The following is a 24351-nucleotide window of genomic DNA, read 5'->3' on the forward strand; positions in this document are numbered from 1 at the left end:
TTTATTAAAAGGAAGGGAATTTGGAAATGCCATTTTATGCTCTGCCTCATGCCAAGGGTGTGCTCATAAATCAGCCGGCATCGCCAAAGGCAACTTCTGCAGTCGCTTGGGCCGACGAGAAGAAAATTGCATCCCACCGTCCCCTGACCACTTCCCAGCTCCAAGTGCGTCTGGAATGATTGCACCTTAAATTGTGCCACCTCAGAGAGGAGGGGCTGCAGGGAGCGGGGAGACGGTGGGCAGCGGGAGGGGCCCGGCAATCCCATTGCAGCACGCAGGATTTGAGCGCGGGAATAAATAAATAAATAAATAATTATTTATACCCCGCCCTTCCCAGTTCAGGAAACTGGGCTCAGGGCGGCTAACAACAAATTTAAAACACTTAATTGATGCTACAAAAAACAGCATAAAATACGGTATAAAACATAAATAACAATAAAATAAAAAATCAATTTAGGGGGGAAATCCATCCAATAAACATTAGATGATCACCAGGGCTAGCTGGCTAAATTAGTCCTATTTGGGCCAGCGAGGAGACCAGGGGAGAATTAGCTGTGGGATCCCAGAGTGGGGAATCTTCACAAAAAGGGGAGGGGGAGGGGGAGGGGGAGGGAAGGAAGGAGAATGAAAGATCAGGCTAAGTTCAAATTGAAAGTCAGGTGGAATAGTTCTGTCTTACAGGCCCTGCAGAAGGAGGTTAAATCCTGCAGGGCCCTGGTCTCCTGGGACAGAGCGTTCCACCAGGTCGGAGCCATCACTGAGAAGGCCCTGGCCCTGGGGGAGGATAGTCTGACTTCCTTAGGGCCCGGGACCTCTAAACTATGGTTATTCATGGACCTTAAGTTCTCTGTGGGCAGACCAGGAGAGGTGGTCCTGTAAGTATGGGAAGTCTCTGCCTTCTCCCATCCCCTGTCTAGCAAAAGGGTTTTCATAAAATTACTCCGCTGGGAGTAGTTTGGGCTGGGGGTTCACTGATATGCGGATGATACCCAACTCTACCTCTCCTTTAAATCAGAACCAGTGAAGGCAGTGAAGTGTCTGGGGGAAGTTGAAGGATGGATGGTAGTCAACAGATTGAGGTTGAATCCCAGCAAGACAGAAGTTTTGTTTCTGGGGGAAACTTTCCCAGAAGGGTATAAAATGGGCTGCGTCTGGTGTTGGAACTACTGTTTCTGGGGGACAGGGGGCGGGCAGGTGGGGGGGATGACTCCCTGGTGTTGAATGGGGTAACTGTGCCCCTGAAGGACCAGGTGCGCAGCCTAGGAGTCATTTTGGACTCACAGCTGAGCATAGAGGCGCATGTCAATTCTGTGTCCAAAGCAGCTGTCTACCAACGCCATCTGAGACCCTGCATACCTGCTCCCAGTCTTGCCAGAGTGGTGAGTGCCCTGGTTATCTCCTGCTTGGACTACTGCAATGCGCTCTACCTGGGGCTACCTTGGAAGGAGCAGCTAATCCAGAAGGCAGCAGCCAGACTGGTGACTAAGAGTGGCTGCTGGGACCGTAGAACACCGGTCCTGAAAGACCTATATTGGTTCCCAGTATGTTTCCAGGCACAATTCAGAGTGTTGGTGCTGACCTTGAAAGCCATAAATGGCCTCAGCCCTGTATACTTGAAGGAACATCTCCACCCCCATCGTCCAGCCCAGACACTGCTGCATCTTGTGGGAGTGAGGAGTGTGTGGACAAGGGCCAGCTTCCATCTGCCCTGAATATCCTTCAAGCAACATCATTTCATTGGAAGGAGGGAAATGAAACAATGCCGAAATGACGACAGAGTTGTTCAACAAAGAGCAAATCCTCTGTGCTGTATTTTACATACAGTATTTGCATTTCCACTGCTCTGGGTTTTGATTTTTCTCAGCTTTGGTCACAGCTTGCTGCGGGAAAAGCGCCATGAAACTTAAACTCAACCAATCGACCCAACCTTTGTAGCAGTAGGCATCAAACTTGGAAGCTGGATCTGGGAAGCCCGTCCGGTTTGAGAACTGGTAGACTGTCCGGACGCCAGGCTCGTCCCCTCCGCACTTCTTCCGCGGGATCCGGATAGGGTAGCGGACGCTTCCGTCAGCCAGCCATCCTGGGTCGCACTGGTCCAGCCCTTCTCTCCAAGCGAGGTACAGCTGCCCTGCAGTCGCCAGCCGAGCCCCTCGGCTCAGGCAGTGCTTCTGAGCCGTCTGAAACGTCAGCCGTCCGGGGCTGGAGGCATAGAACACCTTTCCTGAAAGCAGGGAATGAAAAAAGGTTGAAATCCCCTCAAACAAACCACTCAAAGCAGTTTGCAGAAACTTAAAGCAATAAAGTTATCAGGGAAACATACTATTATTATACAATGCAGAGGAATTACGATGGGAATTAGTGGAGGTAAAGCTAATTATTATTAACAACAACAATTTGAGGTTCCCTCTTGGACTTTTTGTTGGGAGAAGAAGTGAATGATGCAGCGACGACACTTTGACTAAAAAGAAATGTGGTTTAACAGAAATTGGAGAAGTTGAACTGAGTCCTTTTTCTAATGTAAAGTAGCAGGAGGAGAACAGAAGGAGCCCCTTGTTGTCTTTGGTGTTTCTTATCTTTCTCGTCTCCCCTCCTCTTTTTCCCTTTCTGTTCTTGTTCTCTTTCTCTCTTCCCTCTCTTTCTTGTCTTCTCGATTCTATTTGTCCTAGGTATTACTTGAGTGTGTTGTGAAAACTTCAGTAAAAATCAGTTTGAAATACGATGATGATGATGAAGAAGAAGAAGAAGAAGAAGAAGAAGAAGAAGAAGAAGAAGAAACATACAAAAAGTTGAAATTCCCAGACAGGTTAAAGTCCACATCAATTTTCTAAAGCACCTGGGCAGACTTGTCCAAACAAGAATGCTTTTAGCAGGCGCCCAAAAGAATACAGGGAAGGCACCTATATCAATGGGCCACGAGTGCAGGTGCTGCCACACTAAACGATCTGAGTTGATGCACTTATATCATAGAATCATAGAGTTGGGAAAGACCCTGAGCATCATCGAGTCCAGCTCCCAGCAATGAAGGAACATGAAGCTGTCCAATGTGGGGATCAAACCCACGACCCTGGTGTTACCAGCACCATGCTCTAACCGACATGAGCCAACAGTGTGACGCGGCAGCTAAAAAAGCCAATGCATTTCTGGGCTGCATCAATAGGAGTATAGCATCCAGATCAAGGGAAGTAATAGTGCCACTGTATTCTGCTCTGGTCAGACCTCACCTGGAGTACTGTGTCCAGTTCTGGGCACCACAGTTCAAGAAGGACACTGACAAACGGGAACGTGTCCAGAGGAGGGCAACCAAAATGGTCAAAGGCCTGGAAACGATGCCTTATGAGGAACAGCTAAGGGAGCTGGGCATGTTTAGCCTGGAGAAGAGGAGGTTAAGGGGTGATATGATAGCCATGTTCAAATATATAAAAGGATGTCACATAGAGGAGGGAGAAAGGTTGTTTTCTGCTGCTCCAGAGAAGCGGACACGGAGCAATGGATCCAAACTACAAGAAAGAAGATTCCACCTAAACATGAGGAAGAACTTCCTGACAGTAAGAGCTGTTTGACAGTGGAATTTGCTGCCAAGGAGTGTGGTGGAGTCTCCTTCTTTGGAGGTCTTTAAGCAGAGGCTTGACAACCATATGTCAGGAGTGCTCTGATGGTGTTTCCTGCTTGGCAGGGGGTTGGACTCGATGGCCCTTGGGGTCTCTTCCAACTCTAGGATTCTAGGATTCTATGAGTGGTTACTGGCAGGTTTGCTGCTCTGGTCTCCTTTGGGAATCATAGAATCACAGAATTGTAGAGTTGGAAGGGACACAAGCAACATCCAGCCCATCCCTCTGCAATGCAGGAATGAATGAATTTAATTATTACGGTCACAGACCAGTTCCGGCTCACTTACAATATCAGGAAAATCATAAAACACAACAGGAATACATTGAATTGCAATTGGGTATAACAGAGACAATACAGCAGCAGTTAAAAATATATATTAAATCTTGATCACTAAAATACAACCTAAAATTGTCATTTAAAACCTTAATCATTTTGGTAGTACAGCTTGTTCCCTAAGTTTTATGTCGCACAGAATTTGGCCACCCTGAGCGGGATCTCTAGATCCTTGTCCTCTACCAGGAGTTTTAGACATTGAAGTTCAGACCCATTTGGAGATTTTTGTATAACAGGAGTGATAAATACCGAGCGTATATCCCCGTAGAAACGGCAGCGTAACAAGACATGAGAGACAGTTTCTACCTCCATCAAGTTGCAGGGGCAGACTCGTTCCACGTACGGTTTACCCTCGAATCTGCCCTGCAATAAGGCAGATGGCAGCACGTTGAATCTAGCAAGAGTAAATGACTGTCTGTATTTGGGTATTTGTAATTTTGATAAATAATTTGCTGGGGTAAATCCTCTCCCATTATCTTTTATTGCTGGGTGTTTATTCACCTTGCTCATGTGGCATTGCTGTTCCATATCCCAAATTTGTTGGTGCATTATTGCTCTAGCTTTCTCATAACCTACAGCTATCAGGGCCTGTGGGGAAGCAACGCAGGAATCACAGCTAATGGAGAGAGCTTTCTCCTCCCTGAATGGGTCCAATCCTCTTTTAAAGCCATCCAGGTTGGTGGCCATGACTGCTTCCTGTGGCAGAGAGTTCCAGAGTTTAACTCTGTGTTGTGTGAAGTGAAGAAGTCCTTTCTTTTCATCTCTCTCGTTCGCTTTTTCTTGGAACTTAAAAGTCCCAAACGCTGCAGCCTTTCCAGAGTCACTCCATCCCCTTGATCATTTTGGCTGGCAGCAAAGTTGCCCAGGGTGGGGGTCCAGGGCGGCCCCCGCCTTCACCCTCGGCCTTGAGTGAGCTTCAGAGAAGCTTCTGCCAGACTCTGAGGTTCCTATGTTTCTTAAACAACCATCATTACTTAAGGAACAAAGCCAAGACAGGATAAGTTACCCTTTTGTTCGATTGTTCCCTTTCTCCAGCGGAGACAAAGAGGAACTCGAGCGTGGCCGATTTATCAAAGCGATGCCTGCTTGCGATTCCCCCTCCGGGATCTCGGGAGAAGCCTGCAATGGTTTTTTGATGGTGCCTTTCATTTCATTAGCAAAGCTGTCTCGGGCTGTTGAAATGGGCCGTTTCTGCTCATCGTGACTGAGGATCAACCCCAGGCAACGATCCATCAGCGCTCCCTTGGGTTTGCATGTGTGTTTTATTTCTAAACAGGCTGAGGATTAAAATCTTCTCGGGCTGTTTTCAGAAACGCGGCTTGGCTGTCTGGGAACCTTTCTTCTTGACATCCAAAAGGCAGAAAATGTCTTAAAACAGAACAAAACTGGGCTTTGGTGTTTGATAAAGGGAGCTGCAGGTTACGGCCTCTTGGCAAATGTTGGATTAAGGGGTAGTGGTGAATCCAGACCCTCCAACATTTCTCCAATGAAAATAGGGACACCCTAAGGAAAAGCATGACATTCCAGGATCAAATAAGAAACAGGGATTACTTCTGTAAATCCGGGGCTGTCCCTGTGAATCAGAAGGTGGAAGGTGGAATCTGCAGATAAGTCTGGGGTTTGCATTGCAATCACTGGGGCGGTGGACTGGAGTTGTGGGGTGCTACTTCCCATTGCTATACTTGCTTGTGATGAGGATGTAAGAGAAACCTCCTGGATCAGACCCAGAGGGGGCCATCAGGTCCATGCATGCTTGCTTTTGAATTATTATTGTTATGCAAGAATCTTTTGCCCAATGTAGGGCTTGAACCCATGACCTGAGCTTAAGAGTCACATGATCTATCAACTGAGCTATCCCAGGAATAGCCTGCTTCCCTTTAGGAAGGTTATTTGGCATAATCATAGAACTGTAGAGTTGGAAGGGACCCTGAGGGTCATCCAGTCCAACCCCCTGCAATGCAGGAATATGCAGCTGTCCCATACAGGGATTGAACCTGCAACCTTGGTGTTATCAGCACCATGGTCTAATGCTTTGGCTCTCTCTCTCTTTCTTTCTTTCTCTCTCACACATTTCTTATTGAAGGAGAAATCTGGACCCATAAATTTATTTCTCTTGCATGATGCTGGAAGTTAGCACTGAAGAGGCAGCGGTGGTCTAGTGGTTAGAGTTTCAGATTAGTAACAGAGAAGCCAAGGTTGAAATCTCCACTCAGCACCTGAAGCTCAATGGGTGACCTTGGGCCTGCCACTGCCTCTCAGCCAAGCCTATCTGACTGGGTTGTTGTTGTGGCGAGAGAACTACATATGCCACTTTAAGCTGCTAGGAGAAAAGGTATGTTATAAATGCACAAAAGAAATAATGGTAAATGAATAAGGTGTCAACCCACTGAAAACAATGAGCACGACTGCTCTGAGCAGGATTAGCTGGGAGCAACCCAAAGTAAGATTCTAGGCATAATGGCCCTGGTTATCTTAGAGGTCCATTAACTTCAATGGGGCTGGCTCCGGGGAGAACTCGCTTGGCGACAATGCTCTGCACCCATTGCTTGACCAAGAAATTGCACTGCAAAATTCAGAGAGGTCTGGATTTCAAAGGACGGCTGTGGTTCTGTTTCCAAAAGTGCTGGCTGCGTCTATTTCGCCCTCTGCCCCGTTTGCAAGGGCCATACTCACCCCGAAGCTCTTTTGAGTAGCAGTAGACATCGTAGGCCTCCCCGGCCTCCCGCTCCCCATAGCTCCGGACTCCCGGGAGGGTGTTGCGATCGCCGTAGCAGCCAGGCCTCGAGAGGGTGATGGGGTACCTGTGCAGGAAGGAGCAGGGGGAGCGTTGGATGGGAGGGAAGACGGAGGGGGAGCACTGCAAGCCAGGATTCTCCCAGAATCCTTTGCCAAAGGAAAAGAGCTGGTTGGATGGAGGTCCAGCAGCTGGAATGCCTTTGAAGGGAGGGGGGAAGAACAGAGCAGGGGGGCAACCCAGGGAGAGGAGGGGGAGGGGGAAATGGGGGTGGGAGGCAGGACAGGGAGCCCACCTTGGCATCAGCACGTATCACAATTACTCAGCAAAGGGTCCCTATTTGTTTTCCCCAGCCTCCCTCTTGGAAGCTACGAAAGAAAGGCAGACTCTCCAATGTTTCTCCGATGAAAATAGGGACATCCTGTTTTCCTGTTCAGGGAGGTTTTTGATGTGTGATGTTGTGTTGTGGTTTTACTTCTTCTTCTTTTTTGTGGGGAACTGCTCAGATACGCTGGGGAAACCCAGTCAGATGGTGGCATAATATGTTGGAGGCTTAAACATAATCAAACATTAAACAAATTCCCTATACAGTGGACGCTCAGGTTGCGAATGTGATCCATGCGGGATGCATGTTCGCAACCCGTAGAGTTTGCAACCCGAGTCTGCACACATGCGGGTTACAATCTGGCGCTTCTGTGCATGTGCAAAGTGCAATTTAGTGCTTCTGCGCATGCCAAAACCCGGAAGTAACCCGTTCCGGTACTTCCAGGTTTGGACGGTCTGCAACCAAAAAAAAACACGCAACCTGAAGTGTCTGTAGCCCGAGGCAGGACTGTAAAAGGTCTGCCTTCAGGTGTCTCCTAAAGGTTGTGATTTACTTATCTCCTTGGCTCGGGGGTCGCATAACTCCAGACCCTCCAACATTTCTTGGATGAAAATAGGGACGTTGTAAGGAAAAGCGGGACACTCTGGGATCAAATCAGAAACCGAAACAGCTTCTTTAAATCCAGGACTGTCCATGGAATATAAGCACCCTTGGAGGGTCTGGAAAGGTTGCATCTTAGAACCAGAGCCTTATTAGACTGTTTCTCACTTTGTTAGACTGCTGTAAGAAAATGAGAAGAGCATCTGCTGGATCAGAGGGCCACCTTGTCCAGCTTGCTGCTCTCCCAGGGGCCAGCCAGGGGTCCCAATGGGAACCCCATAAGCAGGATCTGAGAACAGCAGAAAAACTCCCCTCTTGCCATTTCCAGGAACAGGGATTCAAAGATAGACTGCCTCTGATGCTGGAGGGGATGTAGCTGCCTTGTTTATTATTATTTTTTAATTTATTAATCCATTTATTTAATGGACCTATTTATTAAATGGATCTACCACTTGGGTTTTTTTCTGTTAAAAAATAACAACCTCAAAGCGGTTTACAAAAAGAATGACGCAATCAGAAAAAACAAAACCCTCAAAAAACTAAAGCACATCAGCGGTCGAGATATCTGGGCAGACTTGCCTAACCAAAAATGTTTTAAGCAAAAAGGCGTCTGCGTGATATCAAGAGCCAGCAAGTTTCAAAGTGTAAGAAGCCACCTACAGGTAGCTACTGACAACCTAGGAATTTTTATATTCCTTCCCCACCTTTAAAGCTGTCGCAAATTGGGGGACAAATTGACGTATTAACTGGTGGCAGAATTGAGACAGGAAATCAGGATTGCTCCTTATAAATCAGAGAACGGTGGCAGATGTCTTCTCCATGTACCTGACGGTGCGGTCAGAGAGCCACCCTGCGTCGCAGTTGTCATAGCCATCCTCGAAGGCCACTTGGAGGTGGTCAGGGGAAGCAATGACGGCCGAGTTCTCCTCGCATGCCTTCTGGGCCTCTGGGAAGGTCAGCGCGTAGCGGTTGCTGGCAGCTCGGTAGTGGAAAACCACACCTGGGCGGGCAAGGAAATGGGCACAAGAGGGTGTAAAATGCCTAGGCACCTATCCTGAGGACCTTCGTGGCATTGCTCGCTTTATATTTTTCACTTCCTTCTAAGAACTGGTTTCAATACCCTTTAGCCGGCAGGCAGAGCAAGAGCCAGCAGTAAATCACACTCTTCAAGTTGGAGTTAACTCTTTGTTAGCAAAAACACGATCTGCACAGACTTGGCTGAGCATCAGGCCTAATCAGCACAGCCGCTCATCCCCAGTAGGTCTTGCTCCCATGAAGCAGTTGGCGAGACTGAAGGTCCCGGCCTCCCCACAGCCCTCTAAGTCCTCTCCTTTCCAGCACTTCCCCCAAGCAATCAGAGACTGGGCCTGCATGCAGCCAACCTCTCCTCCTCTCTTTTCATGCCTCTCCTCATTCACCAGCCTGACCCATCTCTGTCTCTTGGCCTCCATCCTCTTCTCCTGCTTCAGCTTCTGCTGTATTAACATCTAACATAGATATTAGGATAATAACACCATATCAATTTATATCAAAATCTATGGGATTATATAACCTTGCATTCTTGTTTCTCTCTTTTTCTTATATTTGTTCTCCCCCCTCACTTCCCCCCCCCTTTGCATCACTTTATTTCCTTATCATTGAAATTCTTTCAATACAAGTATTATTATTATTTTTAAGAAGGCACTACTATTGCAGATGCTTCTCACCTGTGACTTCCAGGGGCACCAGGTCCTGCTCGTCGTGGATCCCTGCCACCACCTCACAACGGTAGAGCCCGGCGTCGCTGGCTCGGGCGGCTGAGAGCAGCAGGGTGGCATTGTGGCGCCAGGCGGGGTACCCAGGCAGAGAGACCCTCCCCTCGTAGCCTTTGGAAACCTTCACCACGTTGTCCTTGGCCACCAGGATGGAGACATCCTCTGGCTGCCCCGAGGCCGACTGGACCTTGCTCCACTTGATCCGAGGGGGGTCAGGCGGCGCGTTGGGCCCAAGGGAGGCGGGCAGCTGCAGGAGGAAGAGGCAGGGCAGGGCAACGGGCTCCGCCAGGCCAACCCGGAGAGGCTGGTGGTGGACTTTGTTGATGTGGATCACCTTGGCATTGTCTTGGGAGCCTGCAAGGAAAAGATGGGTTTGTTTTGCGGCATTCTTGCGCTGCCTTTTTCTCTGAGGAGCGCAAGGTGGCATGCGTCATTCTCTCTCCCGCTCCCAGTAATAAACCTGCAAGGAAGGTGAGGCTGCGAGAGGCAGCGACTGGTCCCCAAAGTCACCCTGCAGGCTTCGTGGCTGAGTGGGGATTCAAACCCTGCTCTCTCCCAGCTCTTGGTCCTCATCTAGTCCCTACAACAGCCCGGAGAGGTAGGTTGGGCTGGGAGAGGCAGGTCACCCTAACCCCAAGCTTCATGGGACAGTGGGGATTTGAACCCTGGTCTCCCAGTTCCTAGTCCAATGCTCTAACAATTATACCTTGCTGGCTCCAGCTAAGTCATACTTGGAACAGGTCAGCTAAAATCAATAGGTTTTTGGACTCCCTTTTAAAAACCAATTTGGAAATTACAAAAGAACTCAACATTTAAATAAATATATAAAAGTAGAAAATTTCTCATTAGAACCCTGCTAGTGATGTTAATTGCTTACAATTTTGTAATGAGTGTAATTAGAATTGGAAAATGTACAAAAGCCATGAGGCGGGAGGGAAGGAAGTCGATAGGCTCTAAAGAGCCGGGTACGTAAAGTGGGTTATATTGATGTGAACGTATATTATTAAATGGAAATAAATAAAATTTATATATAAAAAAGAAAAGAAAAAGGAAAACCAATTTGGTATTTTGTAACAAAAAGATATTTTCACCTGCATGGTACTTTGATGTATTTGCTGCCTGCATTGAAATGTAAGTAAAGCTTCTTTGCTTTTCGTTACTAAAACGTGTGGTGCATTCTTAGCAACCGGGACAGAGAAGGGAAGGTGAGTAGACCACAGATAGAGGTGTAAAAAGGCACAATTGCCTAATTCCTTGCTCCCAGCAAGCTGCAAAAGCACACAAATGTTTTTACTGTGCTAAAAGGGCTTCACAGCCTGTCTTGCTCATTTGGTTAGAGCATGATGCTGATAATGCCAAGGTTGCAGGTTCAGTCCCTGTATGGGACTGCTGCATATCTCTGCATTGCAGAGGGTTGGACTAGATGATCCTCAGGGTCCCTTTCCAGCTCAACAGTGCTATTATTCTACTCTCATATTTCTCCCACCCAGGTGGGACAGGAGCTTTAAATTTTAATTTGCAGGTTTAATCCTCAATCCCTCCCCATCAATCTGGAGCGACGCTGGCTTTCACCCTCCCAAGAAAAGGCATTCCCCACACCGCCTGGAGGACAGTGGGCCAGAAAAGGCTGCCTTAACTGGTCACAGAAGGGAATTTTTTGCAGCAATGAAAAGCACCACACTGTGGACTTTGCAACCGGTGAAATTAATCATCTCCGTGGCTGCGACGGACACCCTTGCTCCTTCTGAGCATTGATTTTCTGCTGCAGCCAGCTGGACCCAATTATAGGATGAGGGGGAGGGTAGCCAGAAAGGGTGGAGGGAGTTAAAAAAGAGGGAGGAGAAGAAACAAAAGGAAATTGAATGGATAGTCCTGAAGCCAAGATGAACCAGAGAGCTTGGCTCTCTGGGACCATACAGCTCCCCCCTGCCCTTTTTACAAGCAATAAGGGCAGCTCTGTACCCTGTTTTCCAAAGCCCAGGCTAGGAAGCTGAGTTACTGAAACTGCACTCCAGGGATTCTCACATGCATCCTGACACTGGGCTGCTAGGTGCCCCATCCAGGAAAGGGAGGGCTGTGCCGTGCAATGGTTAGCACGGCTCCAGATCTCCCGCAAATTTCCTCCATGGCAATTAAGGATGCGTCATTCTGCAATGTGGTTAACTGATCTTAACTTTTTGATGGTTTTGTTGTGTGGGGTTTTTATTGCTGTAAACAGTTGAGTCTGTGTGTGTGTGTGTGTGTGTGTGTGAGAGAGAGAGAGAGAGAGAGAGAGAGAGAGAGAGAGAGAGAGCGCAGTATACAAACACTTTTATAAACAAAAACATAGTAAGTGGTTTGGCCTTCTATGAGAATGCAAGAAGAGCTCTGCTGGATCAAGCCTAAGGGGGCCCATCTAATCCAGCATCCTATAATAGAAACATAGAATTGTGCCTAAGGGGCCTAAGGGGGCCCATCTAATCCAGCATCCTATCATAGAAACATAGAATTGTGCAGTTGGAAGGGACCCCCAAGGGTCATCTAGTCCAACCCCCTGCAATGCAGGAATCACAACAGCAAGGCAGGTTGGGCTGAAAGAGACCCATGTGGTTTTCGGCAAACCAGTCCATTCTTTACCCTCCAAGTGCCCCAATTTTCCAGGGACAGTCCCGGAATTACAGAAGCTGTCCTGGTTTCTGATTTGATCCCGGATTGTCCCGGTTTCCCTTTTCCTCCATGGAGAACAATTAAAAGTGGTTTGTGTGTAGGTGCAGAAAGAGAGTCCTGTTCATACAGAAAATGAAATCCCTGAGCTAAATGAAGGAAACGGTGAAGCTGGCATACAAAGCCCTTTCTATATTTTTGGAAGAAAATGTCACCAATCCACTTTAAATTCTTTAATTGCAATGCTTCCGCAGCCAGCCATTTCCAAGGAAATGTGGGGAGTGTTGATTCCTTTATTGCAAATGGAGCCTTGCCCTGCCTACTCAGAAGTAAGCCCCATTGTATTCAGCAGAGCTTACTCCCAGGTAACTTGGACAAGATTGGGCTGCCTTACACTGTGATCATTTTCAATCAGAACTAAGTCCCACTGAGTTTAATAGGATTTTCTGTCTAGCATGTTCCTGATCATTCTCAGTTTCTTCTTCTTCTTCTTCTTCTTCTTCTTCTTCTTCTTCTTCTTCTTCTTCTTCTTCTTCTTCTTCTTTCCTGCTTTTTTCCCTGACAGAGACTGAAGGCAGCTCAAATCCTATACCCTATTTCCTTCCATTTATCTGTGGAAGGTGTTACACACAATCCCTTTCTTTCACAGCAACCTTGTGAGGCAGGTTCAGCGGAGAGGTTGGAGTTGGCTCAAGGTAACAAATGTTGGTGTGCCCACGAGGTCTATGTTTGCAGGAGAAGCTTCCTGATGTAGAATTGTTGTCGTTTAGTCATGTCCGACTCTTCGTGACCCCCTGGACCAGAGCACGCCAGGCACTCCTGTCTTCCACTGCCTCCCACAGTTTGGTCAAACTCATGATGGTCGCTTCGAGAAAACTGTCCAACCATCTCGTCCTCCATCGTCCCCTTCTCCTTGTGCCCTCCATCTTTCCCAACATCAGGGTCTTTTCCAGGGAGTCTTCTCTTCTCATGAGGTGGCCAAAGTCTTGGAGCCTCAGCTTCAGGATCTGTCCTTCTGGTGAGCACTCAGGGCTGATTTCCTTCAGAATGGATCGATTTGATCTTCTTGCAGTCCATGGGACTCTCAAGAGTCTCCTCCAGCACCAGAATTCAAAAGCATCCATTCTTCGGCGATCAGCCTTCTTGATGGTCCAGCTCTCACTTCCATACATCACTACTGGGAAAACCATAGCTTGAACTATATGGACCTTTGTCGGCAAGGTGATGTCTCTGCTTTTTAAGATGCTGTCCAGGTTTGTCATTGCTTTTCTCCCAAGAAGCAGGCGGCTTTTAATTTTGTGACTGCTGTCACCCTCTGCAGCTATCATGGGTGTCCCTATTTTCATCGGAGAAATGTTGGAGGGCATTTCCTTTCGTTCATCTGGCTCACTGCCGTCTGCCCTGCCCTGAGATGCTGTGAGCTACTCGCCTTCTCCAAGTCCTCACTGCTCGGAGAGGCATCACAACATAACCCTGTTGTCTTTAGCGCGGGGAGGATAAATGTCAGACCAGGAAGTCAGAATTTTGGCCCAGATATTGGATCTGTGCAGCCACAGAATGGCAGGAATGGGATTGGGGGGGAGGTGAAAGACCCTGCCTGACACAACTTGGCAGAGAAATTGAGATTCTTTTTTTCCTATTCTCCTGTGCATCATTCCTTATTCATGCCTGTCTTCCAGTTACCATTAATACTTAATTACCCGTGCATTATTTGATGCTTATGGCTGGCAGGTCGTTTGCAGCTTGTTTGTTTACAGTGGGCTGCGGGGGGGGGGGGGGAGGTTAGGAGGGGACAGAAAACAGATCCCAGATTCTTGCCTGCAACTACAAGGTTTTCCCAAATCCAGACATGCCGGGGCTTCTGCTCCCAAGCAGGATCTTGTCCCTAAGATCCCTCCTAGGAGGAAAAGCTGCAGCAGCATTTGGGACTCTTTGGACTAGGCTTGTAAGCGGCAACTTGATAGAAATTTACAAAATTGTGCAAGGCGTAGAGGAAGTGGACAGAGGAAACTGGAACTCATAACACTAGAACCAGGCCGTGCCAGTGTCCCTGTTTTTACTGGAGAAATGTTGGAGGGTCTGGAGTTATGCAACCCACAAGGCAAGGAGATAAGTAACTAGACAACCTGAAGGCAGCCCTGAAGAGGGAAGTTTTTTAATAGTTAATGTTTCATTGTGTTTTTATATATGTTGGGAGCCACTCAGAGTGTCTGGGGCAACCCAGTCAGATGAGCAGGGTATAATAAAATTATTGTTATATCGAATAGGATGTCCGTATTATTATTATTATTATTATTATTATTATATATGACATTCCTATCATGGATGTTTTAGCAGAGATTCCTGCATTGCAGAGGGTTGGACCAGATGACTCTCGGGTCCCATACAATTCTGCTATTGTATGATTCCGTTTTCATCAGAGAAATGTCAGAGGGTACCGTATTTTTTGCTCTATAAGACTCACTTTTTCCCTCCTAAAAACTAAGGGGAAATGTGTGTGCGTCTCATGGAGTGAATGCAGGCTGCGCCGCTATCCCAGAAGCCAGAACAGCAAGAGGGATTGCTGCTTTCACTGCGCAGCGATCCCTCTTGCTGTTCTGGCTTCTGAGATTCAGAATTTTTTTTTTCTTGTTTTACTCCTCCAAAAACTAGGCGCGTCTTGTGGTCTGGAGCGTCTTATAGAGCGCAAAATACGGTATATAAGATCTCTCCTAGGAGGAAAGGCTTCTGCAGCGTTTGGGGCTTTTTAGCTTAAAGTAAAGGTGAGTAAGGGACAATAGGATAGAAATTTATAAAATTCTGCACAGCAGCCATAGAGGAAACTAGAACTCGTAACCCTAGAACTCGTGAACATCCAATGAAGGCAAACGTTGGAAGATTCAGGGCAGAGGAAAGAAAGCAGCCGAGAGTTGCATTGTGCGTGGCAGGGAGAGAGCGGGTGGAGAAAAGCCTTTCTCCCTCTCTCTAAGAGTGGAACTTGAAAGCTGAACGTTGGGAGAGTCAGGAGGGATAAAGAAAGAACTTCTTCATACGGCACAACTATGGAACTCCCTGTCGCAGGAGGGGGCGAGGGCCAGCACCAACTGGGATGGCTTTAAAAGAGGAGGGGATAAACTCAGGTAGCAGGGGGCTATTGGCGGCTCTGCTCTGCCTCCACTGTTGGGGCAGCCGTGCTGAATCCCAGTTGCTGCAAACCATGGGATGGGGGGGGGGGCTCCTGTGCCTGGACTTCCCTTTGGGGCACCTGCTTGGCCACTGCGAGAGCCAGAGGCTGGGCGAGATGGACCATTGCCCTGATCCAGCAGCCAGGCTCTTCTCATGCTCTCGTGGAGCCTCCAAGCCCAGAGGCAGTCTATCTCTATCCCCAGGTTCTTAAGGGTATTTGGCCTGATCTGGCTGCCACTCCTTATTTTCTTGTCTTACAGACCAGAAGGAGCAAGGTGCATGTATTGCAGCCCACAAACAGTGTTCCGTCTAGGTCAGGGGTCAGCAACCTTTTTCAGCAGGGGGCCGGTCTGCCGTCCCTCAGACCATTTTGCGGGCTGGGCTATATTTTTGGGGGGGAATGAACGAATTCCTATGCCCCGCAAATAACCCAGAGATGCATTTTAAATAAAAGGACACATTCTACTCATGTAAAAACATGCTGATTCCCAGATCGTCCGCGAGCCGGGTTGAGAAGGCAATTGGGCCGCATCCGGCCCACGGGCCTTAGGTTGCCTACCCGCTTGGACTACTGCAACGCACTCTACGTGGGGCTACCTTTGAAGGTGACCCGGAAACTGCAGTTAATCCAGAATGCAGCAGCTAGACTGGTGACTGGGAGTGGCTGCCGAGACCACATAACACCGGTCCTGAAAGACCTACACTGGCTCCCAGTCCGTTTCTGAGCACAATTCAAAGTGTTGGTGCTGACCTTTAAAGCCCTAAACGGCCTCGGTCCTGTATACCTGAAGGAGCGTCTCCACCCCCATCGTTCTGCCCGGACACTGAGGTCCAGCGCCAAGGGCCTTCTGGTGGTTCCCTCATTGCGAGAAGTGAGGTTACAGGGAACCAGGCAGAGGGCCTTCTTGGTAGTGGCGCCAACCCTGTGGAACACCCTCCCTTCAGATGTGAAGGAAATAAGCAGCTATCCTACTTTAAAAGACATCTGAAGGCAGCCCTGTTCAGGGAAGTTTTTAATATTTAACGCTGTATTGTTTTTAATACTATAATGGGAGCCTCCCAGAGTGGCTGGGGAAACTCAGCCAGATGGGCGGGGTATAAATAATAAATTATTATTATTATTATTATTATTATTATTATTATTACCCGGTCTAGGTGCTCACAGGAAGCTGGCAAGCAATGCCTGAAGGAAGCAGCTTCCCTTTCTTCTTCTTTTTGGCCACAGATCCCTGATTTGGAGGGAGGGGGAAGCCTTCCTACTTGCTGCCAGAAGCACGCCCCCCCCCCCTTGCAGGTGGCATTCGGCAATAGGCTTCTCCTGGAAATGGAGGTTCCATTTAGCTGCCCTGATTAAGTCAACAGGTGACAAACAGAGTCAGACTCTTACAAGAGTAGTTCTTGATTGTGCAAATGAATGCCACATCTAATAAATGCGTTTTTAGGGCAGTAGGAAGAGGAAGAGAAATGAAATTGTCCAATTTCATTTTATTTTTTTAAAAATACTGCTTAATGTCCTGTTCCTCACCACAGAACTTACCCACAACAGAGAAAGGCAGGAGCAGATATCCAAGCAGGACCCAACAGCCAGCATCATCCATTAAATGGACCATCCTTAATCTGGAATAACAACAACAACAACAACAACAAATCTTATTGATCATCATCATTTATTATTATTACATTTATACCCCACCTTCCCTCCCAGGAGCTCAAGGGGCTGTACAGATGGGCAGGGTATAAATGATAAAATTATTGTTATTATTATTACATTGTTCTCCTGCTCCCTGTTTTATTCTCGCAACGACCCCATGAGCTAGGCCAGGCTGAGAGATTGTGGCTGGATGCTCATTGACTCTCCGATACAAGCTCTCCGATACAAGTGAATGTGGTCGCTCTCCCCAACCCCTTTGATTTCATCCTCATGCCAAACCCACAAGGTAGGCCAGACGGAGAGACAGTGATACCCCTCCTCAAGTTCCACATGGTGAGTTGGGGTTTTAAAAACTGGTCTCCCAGGTCCTGATCTAACAACTACTCCACACTCCCCCCAAGGCATGTCACTATGCCTGTTAGCGCACAGGGAAGTAGAGTCAACGGAGGCCTAAGCTCAGCCTCTGCCTGCCTGCCTGCCTGCCTGCCATCCTACCAAAAACCACTCTATGGGGTGACCCTCACTTCCATCTTCCCCCTCTTCCGCCTCCGTTTACCCTAAGCAGAACTCTGCAGGTACCATACCTATCTCAGATCCACCTACCTCTGTGTTGCTTTTTGAGGTCCCTCCCTCTCTCTAGATATATCTCACATCCATTTCTCTATATAGCTGCCCAAGATCTATCTATCTAGAGCAGTATATAATTTAATAAATAATAGTGGTAATAATAATCATGCATTGCAGAGGGTTGGACTAGATGACCCTCAGGGTCTCCTCCAACTCTGTACTCTTCTGCCTGTCTATTTCCCTCCCTATCTCTCCCTCAATCTACTTATTTATCTAATCACGCTCTCTCTCTCTCTCTCTCTCTCTCTCTCTACCTAATCTACCAGCTAGCTAGCTAGTATCAGAGCTGATCACAGGAGCCAACTCCTAGAGCAGGCATAGGCAAACCTGGCCCTCCAGATGTTTTGGGACTACAAATCCCATCATCCCTAGCTAACAGGACCAGTGGTCAGGGATGATGGGAACTGTAGTCCCAAAACAGCTGGAGGGCCGAGTTGGCCTATGCCTGTCCTTGAGGCTGAGATCCCTTCACACACACACACACACCCACACACCCACACACACACACCCAATGAAATATTTTAGGGGGCCTGGCCATTCACATGGTGTGTGTGGACCACATCAGGTGAGCTATAGTGTGTATCAGGGCTTACCTGCCCCTCGGCCCCCAATATTTTATTTAAGTTGGCACCCCTGGGGCTGACTCAGGGCCTTACAATCCCGAGCTATGGTTCTGAACGAAGGCAAACAATCTTTTCTCACCCAAAAGGTTTTGATCCACCTTCCTTCCTTTTTTTAAAAAAAGGCTTGGATCATTCTGATTCCAGCAGCATCTGACAGCCTTTTTTTCTTTTCTGGAGTGGAATTGCGAAGAGGGAGAGAGAGCGAGAGAGAGCAAGATGCGCGGTCTGGTGGGGAGGGGGCCCTTTCATGTCAAGGCAAGTTTTCCTCTCCAGCTGCAAATTCCCCCCCCCATCAGAGCGCCCTCCGCCGCGACTCCTCCTCGCATCAGCCGCCTCACCTCCTGCGAGTTCAAAGCGCAACGAGGCGGCGGTGGCGCTTGGCAAACGGGGCGCGTATCCGAGCCCCCCCCCCGAATTTGCTTTGAGGGCTTCTCCAAAGGAGACAGCTCCCTCCCTGGGGGAATGCGAGGTGCTTGTTGTGGGTTACAGGAGGCCACGGAATTGCGTGTGCGTGTGAACGCTTCTCCCTTGACCTCGGAGGCCCAAGGCCCTCCGAACGCCACTTGCTGGGAATCGAATACATATTTTAAGACATTTTCTTTTATATTGTCGACTCCCCATCCCATTTTCCGTGATGTTTTTATTACCACCACCACCCTTTTGCTACTCCCTGCATTCCCTCTTTTTTTAACATAGTCATAAGACAAAAACCTTTACTGTAATTCTTTCTGTTGCTCAAAGTTCGGAACATGGGAATTGCAAGATTGTTACAGTGCTTGGGGGGGGGACTTCCCTTTGGGGACTTGTGGCTGGCCACTGTGGTGACAGGAGGCTGGGATATGACGCACCCCCTTGGGCCTGGCCCAGCTGAAGGGATCTTATTTTCTTGTGATTCCTAAGTGGAACCAGGGAGGAACGTCAAGGAAGGGAGTATCCTTCAGAACGTCTCCACCCCCCATCGTCCAGCCCAGAGACTGAGGTCCAGCTCTGAGGGCCTTCCAGTGGTTCCCTCCCTGCCAGAAGTGAGGCTACAAGGGACCAGGCAGCGGGGCCTTCTCGGTGGTGGCACCCGCCCTGTGGAACACCCTCCCATCAGATGTCAAATAAAGAACTTATCTGACTTTTAGAAGACATCTGAAGGCAGCCCCGTACAGGGAAATTTTTAATGTTTGGTGTTTTATTGTGTTTTTATATATGCTGGAAGCCACCCAGAGTGGTTGGGGCCACCCAGTCAGATGGGTGGGGTTCTTGTTTAGTCGTTTCCGACTCTTCGTGACCCCCTGGACCAGAGCACGCCAGGCGCTCCTGTCTTCCACTGCCTCCTGCAGTTCGGTCAAACTCATGCTGGTAGCTTGGAGAACACTGTCCCACCATCTCATCCTCTGTCGTCCCCTTCTCCTTGTGCCCTCCATCTTTCCCAACACCAGGGTCTTTTCCAGGGAGTCTTCTCTTCTCATGAGGTGGACAAAGTCTTGGAGCCTCAGCTTCAGGATCTGTCCTTCCAGTGAGCACTCAGGGCTGATTTCCTTCAGAATGGAGAGGTTTGATCTTCTTGCAGTCCATGGGACTCTCAAGAGTCTCCTCCAGCACCCAAATAATAAAATTATTATTAATTATTATTATTATTAAAGAAGGAGCGAGTCGGCGTGGTTAGTGTGTCAGACAGTGATCTGTGAGAGACTGGGGTTCAAATCCTGCACTCAGTTTTGAAACTCTCTGGGTGACCCCAGAGGACCTGTCACAATCTCTCAGCCTGACCTACCTTGCAAGGTTGTTGTGGGGCTTCAGTGAGGAGGTGGAGAAAGAATCTTCTCTAGGAGCTCCTTGGAGGAAAAGGTGGGAGATAAAGGAAGGCCATAAAAGAGCCCCTCAGGGGAGAGACATTAAGCAGCGCCTTCCTCTTCGGGCCCATCAACGCTAATTATTTGTGATGGAAAAGCGGAGCCTGTCTCCCTTGTCTCCAAGAAAGTCAGAATTTGCATTTCAATGGGGATTGGGAGGGGGCATCCAGGCTCTCTGAGTGAGTGATAATGCAGCCCTTCCGGTGTGGTTTTCCCCTGGGGAAGTAAGGTCTGGGATGGTCGGTGGTGAAATTCATTTCTTCCCTGCTCTCCCTGCAAGCGGCTTCCGAGGCTGAATCAAAGCCTCCTCGCTCTCAGAGCCTGGAGATTCAACAAGGAATCAATAATAGCAATCAACAGCAATTAAAAAAACAAAGGCTGGGCTATAGATCAGTGGCAGGACCAGAAATAGCCGCCCCCCCCCATTTTCTATGCGTGCCACTTGAAGATACGGCTGCAGACAACCCAAAAGTTTGAAGGAACATTCAAAAGATGCAAGGCTCGCTCCGAGCACAGTTCCCTCCAAACAGTCCCGAAAACTGTAGTCTACCGTCTTGCCAAGCTACAATTCCCAGCACCCTTAACAAAGGACAGTTCACAGGATTCTTATTTGGGGGGGGGATGGGAGAGCGGGACTCACCTATTTATTTCATGTATAAATAAACAAACAAACCTCAAAGCAGTTTACAACTCAAAAAATCATCAAGAAGAGAAATCAACAACAAAAATAATTTAATGAGGCTGGGGTATTGTTTAGTGAGGGGTTGCTGTTATTGATACTATCTTTATTTTAGTTCTCGTTACAATTTTTGTTCAAATTGTTCAATTTGAACAATCATTTTTTAATGATTTATTTATTGTTTATGTGCTTTTTCATGTAGTAAGCCACACTGAGCATGGCTTGAACTACGGGAAGGCATCATACTACTAATACTAATTAATGCTAATTAATGCTAATGCTACTAATAATTTTATTATTTATTCCCTGACCATCTGACTGGGCTAATAAACCATCAAACAATAAAAACTTCTCTATACGGGGCTGCCTTTTAGACGTGTTCTGACAGTCAGGCAGTTGTTTTTCTCCTTGACCTCTGACCTCAGGGCATTCCACAGGGAGGGCGCCACTACCGAGAAGGCCCTCTTGCCTGGTTCCCTTGGAGCTGGACCTCCGTGTCCAGGATGAGTGATGGGGGTGGAGACGCTCCTTCAGGCCTACGGGGCTGAGGCCATTTGGGGCTTTAAAGGTCAGCACCAACACTCTGCAGGTTTCACATTGGGACAACTGCTTGGCCACTGTGAGAACGGGATACTGGACTAGATGCTGGGCCATTGGCCTGATCCTGCTGCCATGTTCTTCTGTTCTTTCCCTCCTTTTGCACAAGGCAGAAACTGAGATGGTTCCCTTTAAGCACGACTGCTGTGGAAATATTTCCAATCGCCTGTCCCAATAGAGGGCTTGCCGGTGCATTGACTTCCTCCCATATTGCTTAGGGGGAAGCGGGAGGTTTTTATTCCAAGCCAGCCACAAAATAAGATGAGTCATTGAAAGGGGAAGGTGGGAGACACACAGACAGAATTATTTCCAGGCTCATCCCCTGAAGACGGGTTCAGAAAGGGGTGGTGGCAGCAGCGGTGCTTTCAGGCTTTGCTCCCTTCAGAAAAGAAAGGCTAGGAAGCATCAAGGCTAGAGAGGAAGGCTGGCAAACCTGCAGCCTTCTGGATGTTGGTTGGACTCGAACCCACAGCAGCTCGGGTGGCCGATGGTCAGGGGTGGCAAAATTTGGAGGCTTGTTCCTGATCTAAAAGGTAGCACCTCCCTCCTCCATGTTCTGACTTGGCATGAGGCAGTTTCTTATGTTCCTGCTTACAGCAGCCGTTTATTCAAATCCATGAGGACTGGCACCTTATTTTGTCTTTAGGGGAGCAGCTGCAGCAGAGTGGTGGAGAAAGGTGCTTTCGGTCCAGGCCCCAAACCCCTGAAGGTCAGTCTGGGAGGGACTCCTGCCCGACACCCTGGAGAGCTGCTGCCAGCCTGTGTAGACAGTGCTGAGCCAGATGGGCCTAGTGGACTGACTCTGCATCAGTACAAGAGTTCCTGGCAATGAGAAGGCAGCAGAGAGAGGAAACAAGAATTAGCCATGAATCATGAATTTCAGGGGGTTGGACTAGATGACCCTGGGGTGCCTTCCAACTCGACAGTTCCATGATTCCTCCCCTTCTGAGCTCTGCAGCCAACCTGACCTGTGTGGGCAGGAGCGGTCGTTCAGATGCCTCAAATGGCTTGCTCCTCATCTGCCCAGCTTGGCTCAGAGCAAATTAAGCCACTCAGCCCTCCCTCCATTCCCCATCCCTGGAAGACTCTCAGCCTGGCAAAGAGCAGCTACGTCCTTCCCCGAGCAGTTTCTGCTGTGCGTCCCTGAACACAAAGGGAAGGGGAGGATGCCCAGCGCCTTATTAATCACGAAGACAGCCAGGGAGTCTTTTAAAACAGACACGTTGGAGGGGTCTCTTGTCTTGATAAATGCAGCGAGGCGTCCGCTGCTCTCCAGAGAGGTGGCAATATCAGGGATTTGCAGCTGGCTGCAGGAGAGGGGGGCAATGCACACAGACAGTGTTGTGTTTTCAAAGGACGCCCCTGCCCTGCCCCCCTCTTGGCCAACCCCAGTGGCTCTCTTTGGGAGACGAGCCCACTTTCAAAGAAGCATAGAATTTTGGTATTGGAAAGGGACCCCCAAGAGTCATCTAGTCCAACCTCTCCAGCTCGTCAACAACCTTCTTAAATTGTGGTGCTCAGAACTGGACACAGGATTCCTGGTGTGGTCTGACCAAGGCAGAATAGGGTGGCATGATTACTTCCTTTGATCTGGATGCTAGACTTCTGCGGATGCAGCCTAGAAGTGCATTAGCTTTTTTTGTTGCTGCATCCTTGCAAGGTGTCGACTTGAGAAATCTTTTCTGAGGCCTCAATATTTTCCTCCAGCAAAATGTTTTCCCTCTCTATTTCTTCCTGGGTTGTTGTTGTTTTACAGCTCCAAACACCACAGAGAAGCTGCCAACCTTAGGGATAACTCAGTAGAGCATGAGACTCTTAATCTCAAAGTCACAAGTTTGAGCCTAGCAATGGGCAAAAGATTCCTGCATTGCAGGGGGTTGGACTAGATGACCCCCGGGTCCCTTTCAACTTACAGTTCTTTGGTTCTGTGGATCCTTCATGATTTTGGTGGGTGCATTGCACAGGTTTTGCCACAGATTTTTGATCTCGTGGGTGCCTTGATTCCGCCCCCTTCATTCACAGTTTGCCCACTAAAAATGCTGAGAAAAACAGTGGGAGGGGAGGAATTATATTGACAAAATTGTAAACATGTATCCTGTTTTGCTGGGGCCAGTAGCGAGAGGATTAGAAAATATCTGATCAGGACCTGGGAGAGCTCCCAGGTCTGCGGCTGATCAGGACCCTGGACAGCTCCCAGTGGGCTTTGCTCTCTGAGCTTGAGGAGATGTTGTCTCAGCAAAGGCTTAGTCATCCGAGGTCTTTAAAGCGCTGGCAGGGCATGACCTTCCCGTGACTCTGCCCTCTCGGGAGAGCTGCTTGCAATATTTATCTTCTCTTGTAGTTGCATGTGCTAGCACACAGAGCTGATATGCAGCGGCAGAAGTGAGCTTGAGTTGATAAGCTGGAATGTAAGACGGGGTTTAAGAAGGATGTTGACAACCTGGAAAGTGTGCAGAAGCAGGCAACCAAGATGGAGAAAGGATCTGGAAACAGAGTCTTATGAGGAATAGTTGAAGGAGCTGGGGATGTTTCGCTTGGAGAAGAGGAGACTGAGAGGCGATACGAGAGCCATCTTCAAATACGTGAGGGGCTGTCACATGGAAGATGGAGCGATATTCTTTTCTGCTGCTTCCAGGAGGGGGGAATCCAAACTAATGGATGCAAATGACAAGAAAGGGGATTCCGACTAATCATTAGGGCACTGTTTCCCAGAGTGGGCAATACCACCCCCTGGGGGGCACTGGAATGATCCAGGGGGCAGTAGTAGCCTCGGGTGCAATTGGGGGACGTTGAATAAAATAAGGGGATGGTGGAAGCGTAAAAAAGAAGAAAATTTTGAAAAACATGTTTCATCTGTTGTACAATGAATAAGGTGTCTTATTTACAACAACGTATTTCTTTACGATGTTGTAGGTAGAAATACAAAAGAACACATATTTGTCCCTGCATCTTTCTGTTCGTATGTTTAAAGAAGGTAGATTTGCGGGGGGGTGCTGAGTATTTTTTTTTCCTGAAAAGGGGGCGATAGGTCAAATAATTTTGGGAACCTCTGCATTAGAGAGAACTTTTGGATGGAAATAGATATTTGACAGTGGAGCAGACCGACTCCCTCAGAAGATGGTGGACTGTCCTTCTTTGGAGGTTTTCAAGCAGAGGTTGGGTGACCATCT

The 24351-nt window shown here is 48.3% G+C and overlaps 1 protein-coding gene across 1 annotated transcript in view; it reads right to left on the reverse strand.

Moving 5' to 3' along the window:
* The window catches only part of NCAN (neurocan), a 60803-nt gene that overhangs the window by 25680 nt on the left and 10772 nt on the right, over positions 1–24351 (reverse strand). The window contains exons 2-6 of the mRNA XM_083720198.1: positions 16701–16780; positions 9308–9709; positions 8427–8601; positions 6616–6743; positions 1928–2221 (exon numbers count right to left, since the gene is read on the reverse strand). Coding sequence (XP_083576324.1) covers positions 1928–2221; positions 6616–6743; positions 8427–8601; positions 9308–9709; positions 16701–16773 — 1072 coding nt within the window. The 5' untranslated portion in view covers positions 16774–16780. The remainder of the gene's footprint in view (positions 1–1927; positions 2222–6615; positions 6744–8426; positions 8602–9307; positions 9710–16700; positions 16781–24351) is intronic.

The sequence above is a fragment of the Podarcis gaigeae genome, assembly GCF_964106915.1.
Source record: "Podarcis gaigeae genome assembly, chromosome: 18".
NCBI lineage: Eukaryota > Metazoa > Chordata > Lepidosauria > Squamata > Lacertidae > Podarcis > Podarcis gaigeae.